This window comes from Eptatretus burgeri, chromosome 1 (genome assembly GCF_056783735.1).
Source record: "Eptatretus burgeri isolate ZD-2024b chromosome 1, Ebu_testis_v1, whole genome shotgun sequence".
NCBI lineage: Eukaryota > Metazoa > Chordata > Myxini > Myxiniformes > Myxinidae > Eptatretus > Eptatretus burgeri.
Window position 1 is genome coordinate 163,589,689 of NC_140961.1, and position 13,631 is coordinate 163,603,319.

Genomic DNA, 13,631 nt, shown 5'->3' on the forward strand with positions numbered 1-13,631 from the left:
ATTTGGACAAGTGGAGAAGATCGCGGGGCCGGTGGTAAGTGTGAAACGCGTGAAATGTGTGTCCTTTGAAGATGTTGATGACGCGCTCATCATCTCGTTTCGGCAAATGTCGGCTCAGCCAAATATTCGGTTTCGACCGACTCGGCCGATTCGGCCAATTATCCGGCCGATACTGTCTTTCGGTGGAGGATTGCCCAGACAACTTCATGGAATACAATGACCGGTTTGAGTCCTTTCTCATGCACCAGATGCCCAAGAGTTTGAGGGAGTCAAACATAACGGATTACTTCACGAAGGAGTAAAGGATCGATCGAGCTTAGTGTTGAAGTCCGATCATGGTTTTATATTGGCTTGTTTTGTACATTACCGCACTCACTTACACATAGGCATTGAGAGGTAATCATCACCACGATGACTGTGTGTCATGTAATTTGTCACCATACCATCACCGATGGTATACAAGTTGTCTTACAGAGTTGTTCATTATCTTTACTTTTGATAAACTGATTCATGAATTCCATCTTCGCTTGATCACTTTCCAACTCACCAATGAACCCCCATCTATGCCCCGAGGATTATGTTTTCCTTTTGGTACAATAGCCGGCTCTCACACATACGTGTCCAGGCCACGCGCGACTTCATCCTTCACCCCACAGTCATCATGAATGTTCGCATACGCGTAAGTCGTCACATTTCTAAGTCGTCACTTTTTTCTCGTCCCGATGGTGATGACTTGCGCCTCGTCTTCTGTATATGTATATATAGATATATCTGTGTCAACTCAAGGTCAAACTAAAAACTAATAAAATCATCAAATTTCATCTGAAAAATCGTCAATTTTAATCTAAATGACCTGAGCTTTAATTGAAATCATCAATTTTAATCTTCATGAAATGGACAATTTGATGTATCCATGAATTTTTTTTGGGGGGGGGTGGGCGATTGGGTGGGGGGATTTTGCAAGTATCGTGCTCGGCAGGAAGTGCATCTTGTTCTGTCTCTCTGTTAACCACCTACAGGTCACAATTTTAAACCGATCTTCACAAAACTTCACCACATGTTAGAATTTGTCAGAATCAAGAATCCTCTTGTTCTTGAGACTAAAAGGTCAACAACTTCAATGAGATTTCTAAATTCCTCAATTTTCATTTGATTAACTTGAAATTTGTGGAGGATTTCTATTTCAGGTCACTGAATTCAGTGATCAGGTCACAAAAACAAGTATTTTTTTCAGTCCACATAGGCCCAAAAGGTCAGCATCGGCAAAATTTCTAAACTTGTCATTTTTCATCAAATTGACTTGAAATTTGGAGAGGGCTTGCATATTTGCTCATTGAATTCAACCACCAATGTTTTTTTTAAGGTCAAATTTGTTTTAGGGATTGTGTAAGTGGCATGCTCTGCATGACTTCTTCCTTATTTGTTTGTTTGCCTGCACATAATGTGCCAAGGTCAACCACAATTTTGCACTTTAATATCTTTTTTTCATCCAAGTACCTCAATAAAAATTGTGTAATTAGAATGCGAGTACATACGAAAAATATGTACGATAAAACCACACACAACAAGCCCTAGCAAGGGTCTGCAATATTTGATTGATCTGTCGTTAAAAGTTAATGTTACGAGTTTGTGAGCCTGCCTTCTCTGTCTTCTTCACCCAAATGAGGCCACATTACCATTTGTGCACTTTATTTAAAAACAACTAAGCAGATTGCTGTTTCATCCCAGCAGACAAGTCTGTTAAGGTCCACACACATGACAATACATATGCCATACTGCCTTTAGGATTTATGTTAATCCAGCCACAGAGTTGTCTTGTGTCCAATTGCAAATAAACGTGTGGCCTGATTTTAATTACTGTGCCAAAGGAAGGATGTTTGAGGAAATAATTACTCGCTTATTTTGAAATAAGGGCTCGTAGTCGTTGCCTTGAACTCTTTGTAAAGGAGTCTGATGAAGTGTTGTGTTTTGTACACAGGGCAATCATGTGTGGAGTGTACCTTCTGAACGTGGCCGAGGCTGGACACGTGGCCGAGGCTGGACACGGGGCCAAGGCTGGACACGGGGCCGAGGCTGGACACAGGGCCGAGGCTGGACACAGGGCCGAGGCTGGACACGGGGTCGAGACTGGACACGGGGCCGAGGCTGGACGCTGGGCCGAAACTGGACGCTGGGCCGAGGTTGGACGCTGGGCCGAGGTTGGACGCTGGGCCGAGGTTGAACGCAGGGCCAAGGATGGATGCAGGGCCAAGGTTGGATGTGGGGCTGAGGCAAGAGTCAGGGTTCATTCATACTAAGTCCAACACCACTGAAGGTTTTTCCATTTCCATAAATTGTAAATGTCATATCGGCCTCATCTTCAACTTGCATTTATCATGGCACTACGAATGCAGAACCACTTCAAGAGACATTTTAAACCCAGAATATGATTATTTTCAGACAATAATCTAAATAGAGATGTTTACTCTTTTAGTAGAATTATTTTTGTTGTGCACTGGCCCTTACAATTATCATTGTCCCATAATAATTTTACCTGATCTCATGAGAAATGCAGGTTAATTATTGTCAGTGTTGTTTTGTTTGTGCTATTGTTCTCGCTGACACCGAAGGTGGAAGGAGGTAATGTTTTCAAACCTGCCTCTGTCTGTTACTTGGCAAAAAAAACAACTTTTTTTGACAAGTATGTTGATCCCTTCCATTTTTGTTTGTCCACTCACCTTTAATCACCCGCAGGTCACAATTTTAAACCAATCTTCACGAAACTTCACCAAATGGTGGAGTTGGTGGTCTGACAGAATCCTATTTATTTTTGAGGTCAATACGTCATCACAGGCCAAAGGTGAACAACTATTTCAATTTTATAAAATCCTCAATTTTCATCCAATTGACTTCAAATTTAGAGGATTTGCAACTCAAGTCACCAAATTCAACCACCAACTGCGTTTAAGGACATCGGCCAAAAGGTCAAAATAGGCCAAATTTATAAAATCCACAATTTTCATCTGATTGACTTGAAATTTGAAGAGGATTTCCATTTGAGGTCACTGAATTCAACCATTAACTATTTTGGAGGTCAACATAGGCCAAATGGTCAACATCAGCCAAAAGGTCAACATCAGCCAAATTTCTAAAATTCTCAATTTCCATCTGATTTACTTGAAATTTCAAGAGGATTTGCAGATCAGGTCAATAAATTCAACCACCAATTATTTTTAACTTCAAAAGGCCAACATAGACTTCATTTCTCAAATTGAGATAGGGTCAAAAACTATATATATATAGATATATATATATATATATATATATATATATATTCATATATACACTAGCAAAGTACCCTTCTTCGATGGGTAATTCATAAATGAAAGCATATGTCGGTTACTCACAGCTTCTGTGGAGTCAATTTTGTTACGAACGGGTCTCTTCGGTCGTCTACTGCAGCACATTTTTAAAAACAATGTTCCTCGTTTTCTTGTCTGGGGCATGGACGTGCAGCTTTGATTTTGATCCAACTCTTGATGCCGCAACATACAACATTCCGGGTGAGAAAACAGGCGAACGCAGATCTCGTCCGATTATACTCAACGTCTGCCCCTGTGCTTTGTTTATTGTCATGGCAAAGCAAGGTCGTAAGGGAAATTTTAATCTATGGAACTGGAATGGCAGGTCACTGTCGGATGGTATAAGTAGTATCCTTGGAATTAATGCATGTTTTCCTGCTGCCGGTTCATTAATCAGGATTACTTCATTCACATTTGGACTCATTCGGTAGACTGTACAGCGGGTGCCATTCATGATATTTGATGGATCCAATGAATGTGGAACAATAACTGGGCAGCCCACTTTCAGCTTAAGTTTGTGTGGTGGTATCCCTGATATTTCAATGGAATTCAGAAATTCAACGGGAAAGTGCACCGCTTCCTCCGGAGTAGTGTGGTGTTGATTGCATTATATATCTTGACTTCTCCTGGGAAGCGGTCAATGACGGTAGAGTTGACAGCATCCACTGTTTCATTTAGAGGTGCGAGTATCGCTCGTTCTAACAACCAGTTGTCGTTTGAAGCACGTCCTGTAAATCCGATATAGATTTTCTCGATTAATTTGGATGGAGTTTTGTGCTGGTGGATCCCTTCTGGTAAAGTGATGGTGTCTGGTTTATTTTCAACAGGGTAGTTACCGTCTCCAATGTTCATGAGGAGGTCGGCGTAATTAGCAGCGGTGGGGTCGTTTGTAAGCTGTGCTTGTATGTTGCCGTGCAGTCTGTACGTTGTAACGTTGCGCCATAATGGCGATCGCTTCAGCGTCGCATCGACTATGTTTGCACGTGTTCCTTGCTTCACAATGGGTAGTATTTGGCGGAAGTCTCCACAGAACATTACCGGGATGCCACCAAATGGTTTTGAATTTTCACAAATATCCTGTGGGGTCCTATCGATCGCTTCATACACGGCCCTGTGTGTTGCTTTGGCTTTGGCTTCGTTCATCACTCTAGCAATTGCTGTCCCTTTTTTCATAGAGCAGGTTGGTGTATCTTGTTTGTGAGCATTTAGGGGTCCTTTGATGTTGGAATGTAGAGGACGTCCCCCTGTTAGTAAAGTTGTGGCTATACCACTCGATGCTGTAGCAATAGCGATATGGGCTGTTCCACAGTAATGTACTACATTTCAGGGTCTTATCTTGAGGAGCTGTCACAGAATTCCTAAAGTATCCATAGAATACCACTAACATGCTTTTAGGTGTATATAAATGTAGATATATATAGTATTTATAGCAAAACCGCTATTGTCCTAAAATTAAAGCGTGCAGATAAAATTTTATTCACTGTGATGGGAATAAATCTTTGTCTTAAGTGTTATATTAAAAACTAAATAGATTTACCAAGAGTTTTATATGAACACATACATTTTTGATTGACTGGTTTTGATTATATGTGTAAAAAGACTTTACTTATGATATCCCACACCCGGAATTTGTCAAAAAATATACTTTAATGTGAATGCTGGAGGATTGAAAACAGAGTAGCAAACGTTATGCTATCGGTCAATTCGTCCTGAAAGAAACAAAATGCTCAAGCTGCACAACCTTTGAAAATACAGTCTTGTTATTTTTGTGATAACATAACTTAACATAAATGACAAATGTGTAACAAAAGATAACATAAGTGGTAAGTCCATAACGCCGTAAAACCTGTACAAAAATCTGGCTTTCCGATTGCGGTCCAAAGTCACATTTGTTACAGAAGGCTTTGAGTCAGTCAGAGGTCGTTTAATAATCATCACTACGAGAGCCTATGCTATATACGAGAGCCTACGCTATATATATATATAGAAGAATAGCATTTCTTGACCACAACCTAAAATTAATATTCAGTTGATTAGAAAAAAAAACTACTGTGGTAATGCCAACAACTTGAATGTCAATGTAACATTTGTTACATTTCTGTTAATGAAGACAGAAAACCCCATCAATAAATTGTGCTGGGTTAGATTCTCTTCTTACTGTTGGATTTCAGTAGTGGAGGGGTCAGTCTTTTATTTCCCCTCATTTGCAAGATAAACTGGACACACTTAATGTGGACTATGTATGTAACACAATGGTTACCCATTACTGTGGAAAGGCTCATATGGCCATTCGTTCTGATCTTTGCGAGAATTAAATTCAAGAGGAACGTTTTACCTGTCCCTCCAGGAACGTCAACAAAGGTGATACCGCAGCGCTGTGTGTTTACTTTGTCGAGAAATAGTGCATATATTTCTCTCTGATTTGCCGTCAGCTGATGCTCGTGGTTGTTGATGTACTGGTTTTGTTCACATACGTCAAAATTCACAAACCGAACGTACTCCTGTGCGTGGTTTGTGGCCGTTGTATGGTCAATGACGGGAAGGTTGTGGTGATCCAGAGTTTGACCTCCTTGTGCGAGGATGTGGTCTTCTATTTCGATCAGGCAAAGATTGTACATTTCACAAAAAAATCAACAGGACAATGAATAATTTCCGAAGACTTTGCAGGCTCTGTCCAATAGTTGCCTCTCGCAAGGCATTATGTAGATGGTTTGTCATCCTCTGCAAGTCCCTTCGCCAGACATGCCTCTCGAAAAGTTGATAGGATTACACCTTCATGACTCCTGAGATCTTCGAACGATGTAGGACCATGTTCCTGGTGAAGCAGCATGTGTAAAAAATAGCACTCTGATTATTTTGGATTGACTGTGTAAACTCTACCGATAGCAGGGCTTCTGAATACACCAGGGAATTGTGGTTCTGGAGTTCCCCTCTTGCGTCGATTCGACTTTTTGTTGCAAGAATCCCACATGTAATACTCTGGAACTTCGTGATAAGTGAGTGTTTTCGTGAACTCATCCGTACGGCAAATGGTGAAGAATTCTGTCAGAGTTGTCTTTGCTGGTCCCGCTCTGGCGCGGGCATCAGCATGGCTATTGTCAAAGTGCACTCGCTGGCCATTCTCCAGTTGGATAGCCAGCTGCATCACTGGTGGATCGTGTTCATGCATCGGGAAACCCAAGATTCGGTGAGCAGCTTCCATGGCACCCACAAACCTGGCTTCTTGATATTGTTGTTTTTCATCATTATTTTGTCCACCTTCAATAGTGAAGATCGCTTGGTCACTTCCGTATGGCACTTCATTCGTGCGGCACTTCATTTGTTTTAAAAGCCAAGGGTTGTGAAGTACAACCCACCGATTGTCTATAACGTGCTCAATACGCTGTCCATTTACAATCTTGGTAATTGCGATTGCATTCCCTCCGTCCTCTGGGTGCGCCTGCTGTACTTGGGATAGCTCTCTTGCCCTTGTTCCGTCGCTTCCATAAAATCCTTCGGGAACATTTTTGAGCAGGATCCGTCCTTCATACATGGACTGCTTCTGTTGAAAGGGCCGCATGGTCCATGGATCATGTTGCATTTCACCAGTTCGTGCAATTGAAGTTCCGAATCCTTACATGGTTTTTCCGCAGATATGACTTGATCAATATCGTCGGGTCTGATTTTGCTTACTGGGGACAGCCAGAGCAGTATGTGCACATGAGGGAGCCCTCTTTTCTGGAATTCGATAGAATACAGCCATGCCAGCAAGTCACCAAAAGCTCCATTCTTCAACAGATCCATCAGTTTCTTCAATTTCAAATGAAAAACACGACAGAAGATATCTGGCCGGTCTAATGCTGTTTGTTTCGGTGGAAGATTTTCTGTAATTTCTGACCATTTCAGATTAGTAGTAGTAAATTTATCAACAGATCTGGTCTGCCATACTTCCGCACGTATGCGATGGCATCTTGGGTGCGCTAGTGCATATAATGTGAACCGCCCGTGAATGGAGATGGTAACACGATCCTTTGCCCCACATTCCGTGAATCACTGTCATTATTAAATATAGCGTCTCTGAAGTTTTGGTAGCTGTCCGCTCTTAGAGATTTCTGTTCCCGTCTGTGAAAATGCAATCGTTCTGTTTCTGTCTTCCATTACATGTCAACTAAAAATTGCTGGAACAGTCTGCGGCACAGTAACAAATGATTAGTCTGTCGACATATGATATGGTATGCGTAAAACTGCATTTGCGTTATTTTGCGTGCAGCGGCTGACTGCAAATATACGCTCCATCCGTCTGTGCCATAAGGAAACAGGATTGGGTACTGCAGAGTGTCATACGCACGGTGTAATTCTGATATAGGCTGTAATGCTCCATCACGCTGGTGTAACACAATATCTCTGGTCGCAGTTGGTTCGTTCGGCATTAGTATGCCTAATTCATCACCGGATGGTGCGTTGTAACGGCGAGGATGTTGTGTGGCCGGCTGCTTGTTTTCGTGGATGACAACTCTAAGGTCTTCTCCTCCGTCTTGGTTCATGCTTTCAACTGCTGTTTTCAGGTTTCTGATGTATTTGTTGTTCTCATGCAATAACTCTGTGAGCTTCGTTACGATGTGTGGTTTCATACCAGTAGCGATGGCCAAACGTGCTTCATGTTCGGCTCGTCTGCTGTCAATGAAATAAATTTGCAGAAACTGTCGAGGCGTATTGTCTTGCGGATGGAGACTTCCAATTTTGTGACACACTTGACCTTGGACAGTAAAATTGGGATCCCATCCATGAATCTGTTGTCTAGTGCAGCCAAAGCTCGTCATTTGAAATGCGCCATTATAAAGACGTACATTCTGAAGGAAATGGTTGGAATCATTATTTGTTCCATTGAGCAGTGACAGCAGATATTGAGGTGGTGTTGGGAATAAATCCAAATGGATTTTTCCACTTGCAATGCAAAATCCTGCTGGCTCACCAGCGAATGTTTTTTGCCTCACAGTAGTTACATGCTATTTCCATTTCTCCAATATTTGTTTCAAGGAAGAACACATTTTCATCATTCGTGTAGGCTCGTGGGACCGCTGGCAACTGCAGCTGTTATCTTGCGTTCCTTCGTAGGACCGCTGGCAACTGCAGCTGTCGTCTTGCGTTCCTTTGTGCACGGACTTTGGTAATCGCTGGTAAATTCTTCTTCGTTTCGGTGTTCTCGGCATGTTACCACCTGGAAACATATAAAAGTGATTAGTAATGTGCGTTTCAATCAACAAATTTTAGTTCTTGGAATATATAGCCCCCCCCCCCCAGATTATTTTGGGTGCATGGCCTTTTCATGCACGTGTATGGCCTGAATGATGGAGAATTACCAGTGCTGCAGTGGAGTTTCCCAGTGCTGCAGTGGAATTTCCAAGTAATGCAGTGGAATTTCCAACAACATATTGCAGTGGGAATTCCAAGTACTGCAACAGGAGTACCAAGTGTTGCAATTGAATTGCTAAGTGCTGCAGTTGAATTTTCAAGTGCTGCAGTGGGATTGCAAAGTACTGCAGTGGGTCTTCCAAGTACTGAAGTGGGGTTTCCAAGTACATAAAAGTGACTTACCAGAATGTAGTGAGATCTTGCAAGCTCACAAACTGATTTTCAGGTACAATCTCACTTGATGGTCAGCAAAAAAGGAGAGCGAATAGCTTTACTTTTATTTTACTTTATTTGGAGCAGGAAGACTCCACCAAACAGGGTGGGTAGCTGTACAGTTTTTTCTCAGTAGTGACTGATGACTGAGTTATGAGTCAGTGGATAAAGAAAAAAAATCTTAGCTTGACAATTTCAGGATGGTAGTATAATTTGAGTCAATTAGACAATTTGAAGTTGATTACAGGCTGAGAGTGATTCGATCAGAAAATTATTCTGGTAAGCAAACCACCTGCATATTTCATTCTACTTTTCAAATACAAAGCTGCAAAACTACCGAACACAACACTGTGTCTTTTTGTACTGTTGACTGTTCAAATCAAGAGCAAACCTAACCTGCATCTTTTTTGCACTGTTCAAATGTTATGCAAATCTCCATCTTTGTTTCACTGTTTAAATGTTTTGCTCTGTTGAACAGTAGCTTGCTGGCTTTAAGGATAAGGCTTAAAGGAAGGCAAGCTGGATCGCAATCTTTTTTTAGTTTTGGCTTTTTAGTTTTGGCTTTTTTCTTCTGTTGTCTACAAATAAAGGTGTGTAGGGGATGGTTATGAAGTGCAAGTCAGGAAAGGATAAAAAAAAAATACTCACCTGAATGAATGCGAGGATACCTCATTACTCATTCCATCAATAAAATAAACATTTTCCATCAATAATCACAATTTTCAATGAACGTGGTGGGCGATTTTAAGGCCCGGTCACACCTTGACGTTTTAGCCAGCCATGGCAACGTATTAAAATGTATGTAAAACGCTGGTTTACGTTGAACTTTTGATGTTTTTTTTTAAAGATTCGGACGTATTCATAGCGACTTGGTCTTATGTATAACGCATTGGTAACGGACACAGAACGTTTCGTTGTGTTATAGATAACTTATACCAACGAATGCTCAACCTGTTGTCGGCCTACACAACCGATGCCCAACGATAGTCTAACTTAGGCATAGCGCGTTGCACGCATCGCCGACGATGTCATGACGTAGCCTATTAAAAGGCTGACGCACAACGATTCGAATCATAACTGCCGTAGAAATGGAAGTGACAACATCGCGGTCACACCTTGGCGATCTTGCCAGCGTATGCCGACCTAAGAAAAATGTGTCTAAAACGTTGGGGCACGTAAAATACGGTATGAGTAAGTTTGGTATACGTGAGTAGAACCCTAAAGTACGCTATCATACGTCGTAGTAAGTAGAGTACGTCAAGAAATTTTAAACATGTTCAAAATTTTTGGACGTACTCGGCGTATGACACACGTTCCGCATGTGATGGGGATAAGTTTTACACACGATATGTGGACGCTTACACACGTCCACAAACGCTACTTATAAGCTACTCATAAGTCGAAACACGTCGCGGTAATGTCTTTTTTACGCGAAACTTATTTCTAACTTATGTTTAACGTGCTTTGAACCAATTCTTTACGTAGTCCCAACACACATCGACGTATGTAGACGTATTCCAATGACGTCTTCCGGTCGACAAAAAAAATAAATTAACGTGTTTCTAACTTACAACTGCCATATAAAGACGTGTTCCCAGCAGTTTTGGGAATTGGTATATAAAAATGCTGCTCATAAAAGGGGAACCCAACAGTGTTTTCCAGTCCTTTTTGAGTCGATGTCCATGTCAGCAGTAACAGTATCAGTATCAGTATTAGTATTAGTAGTAATTTGTTCATGTTGGCAGTAGTAGGTGAGTGTGAGGGGGAGGGTGTGGGTTATAATGGATCGTCCTTGCGTCCGCGTGTCCACGGGTAGGAGACATCTTTTCACCATTGTTCGAAGTTCTTCGTGGCTAATTTTTTATGGGGCTTTTTCAACAATGAGCTATAGCTTGTTTTTACGATTTAGGTCTATTCATAATGGGTTGGACAAATGCACAATGAACTAATAATGTGCATAGAGTGCTTTGATTACTTATAGATACGATATACCAATGAATAATTATCGTGAAGCTGGCGTTCACAAACTATGCCCAACGATAGCCTAACTTATCCATATCGTGCGGCAGTTTATCTTTGCCGGTGACTTATATTAGGGTTTGCTATTCATAGGCTGCCACTCAACGATTTAAATGGCTGCATCTCCACGATTGAAAGTAGACGCTTGCGCTCAACAATTGGATTTTTTTTACACTCAACGACTTTTAAACGGTACCACTCAGCTATTTTCATTGTTTACAATGAACGATTTAAATTGCTGTCACTCGCCTTTGTTTTTTGACGCTGGCGCTCGGAAATTTTAATCGTTTCTATTGAACGTGCTAAATCGCTCAAACCCCACTATTGAAAGTAGACGCTTGCGCTCAACAATTGGATTTTTTTTACACTCAACGACTTTTAAACGGAACCACTCAGCTATTTTCATTGTTTACAATGAACGATTTAAATTGCTGTCACTCGCCTTTGTTTTTTGACGCTGGGGTTTTGAAATTTGAAGCGTTTCTTCTGAACGTGTTAAAACGCTCAAACTCGACTATTTTAAATAGACACTGCCGATGGACAATTGGAATCATAGCCAAGCTAGACATCGAAGTGTGAACATCCTCGTCATGCCGAAGAAAAGTTTGAAGAATGCTGCAAATAAGTGTCCTGGCCGTGGCCGTGGACGCTGACGCAAGGACGATCCATTATACCGACGTCTTTCAGCCTATGAGTAACTTAAAAGTAACGTCTGTCGATGTGTGGCAACGATCGCGTAACGTGCCAACAACACGTTATTCATAGGTTAGAAATAAGTTGCGGGTCCACTAAACATTACCTCGGCGTGTCTCAACTTATGATTAACTTACAAGTAGCATGTGTTGACGTCTGTCAACGATCGCAGACCGTGCATACAACTTGTGGCCAGCGTAGCGGAACGTGTGAGTCATACGCCGGCATACGTCATGAAATTTCAAGCATGAAAAAAATTTGAGAACAACCAAAAAGTACAACGTTTAAAGCCAGCGTACAACGACGTATGGCAGTGTTTTTCAGCGTGCTCTCAATGTTATCAAAACTTACCCATAACGTATTCAACGTGTGCCAGCGTTTTAGAAAAAAAATTCAAAAATCGGCTTACGTTGGCTAAAACGTCAAGGTGTGACCGGGCCTTTACTTTCTTATTCAATGAAAGTGGTAACGGTTTTACTTACTTATTAAGAGCATTGGGTGTGTCCTGCCCATTTTCACCCCCAAAATTCACAATAGATAATAGTTAGTTAATTACGAAAAGTGCATCTAGCCACCTTCCCGATAGTCAGTTAAATAGCTGCCAATTTTCAGGAGGATATGATTTGATTTGACCTCCCAAAAGTGGAACAAAAAAGGCCTTTCTCTCTTAAAATATATGTATATATATATATATATATATATATATATATATATATATATATATATATATATATATATATATATATATATATATATATATCATGATATCTCAAAAGTTGTAGAATAGTTATGACAAAACTATATGGATATGTTGGTTAGTGACGATACATACTGCTCATTTTTAAGAAACCAGATGGAGATCCTGCTACTGATAAGAATGATGCGTTGATTGATAATGCAAAGGTGAAACAACTTTGAGTTTCTCTGGATGGAACATTTTATCCATGAGATAGATTGGAAATTGATTGGGAAAAAATGATTATGCTGAAGCATACAAGCCTGACCAAACGGTGTGTGAAAACAATGGAAATAAAGAACCTATTTTGGATATGGTTGCATTTATATGCCGACATACAATCTACGCGATTGAGCTGAGCACTCAAAAGGAAACTATAAAGTCAAATAGAGTGGCTACTTCCCGATACATTGAAAGTGGAGAGAGTGAAGAAGTTGATACATATTGTTTGCTTTTGGAAGAAACAGAATTACAGATTAATACATGCAATGGTGTTATGATTAGTCTCACATAATTTTTTGATAAATAAATGACTAGTAAAGTGCCAACTGGGGTATATGCTAATCAATTCAATCTTCATAAACTATCATCTTTTATTCAAAATCAAAAGCCTTGTACGATTAATGTAAATACATTTCAGAGAAAGGAGCAGTAAGAATTGATGTTTTGCTCACAAGAGAACAGGTGAAAATCTTGAACGATACTGGCTCACTTAAAATTAAAATGTCAAAACCAATGTTGAAGAAATATTCAATAAGAGAGATGAGTGGAGGATTTCTCCATTTCTAATTCCTTTATTTGCTGGTTTAAGTGTGGCTGGAGCATTGATGGGTGGTATTTCAGCAGCGGTGAAAACTGCCAACGAAAGGAAGGCTCAAATACAGGCTCAAAAAGAGTTGGAAAGACATAACAAAGAGTTGGAGAAACAAATCAGTGGAAGTGGTGTAATTGTAGATTTTGCTGAAAAACTTGAAAGCCTCCCTGAAAAAGCAAGATTGTTAGTTGGAGATATGCTTTCTTCTATCGCACAAGCAGGTGTAAAATTAATGAAAAGGGGTAATGGATTATATGTTGCTCATAAATAAATGAGCATTGACGAGTGGTTTGAAGAATTTGGAAAGAATACAACATCAACTCTAGAACTTGCCAAATATTGGAAGAAATTAAAAATTGATAATGTGGTTGTGTATATGCGAGATGGATTAACATAAATTATTTTAGATACAGGAATATCAAGA

At 40.5% G+C, this 13,631-nt stretch overlaps 1 protein-coding gene across 12 annotated transcripts in view; it reads left to right on the plus strand.

Moving 5' to 3' along the window:
• LOC147035910 (spermatid perinuclear RNA-binding protein-like) overlaps positions 1-13,631 on the plus strand; it is a 227,207-nt gene that overhangs the window by 199,432 nt on the left and 14,144 nt on the right. For 11 of the 12 annotated variants that reach the window (XM_085848072.1, XM_085848037.1, XM_085848108.1 and 8 more), the window contains one exon: positions 1,979-2,252. In XM_085848072.1, coding sequence (XP_085704198.1) covers positions 1,979-2,221 — 243 coding nt within the window. In that variant the 3' untranslated portion in view covers positions 2,222-2,252. Of the gene's footprint in view, positions 1-1,978; positions 2,271-13,631 lie in introns of all 12 variants that reach the window. The other variant, XM_085848045.1, reaches the window with a different exon arrangement.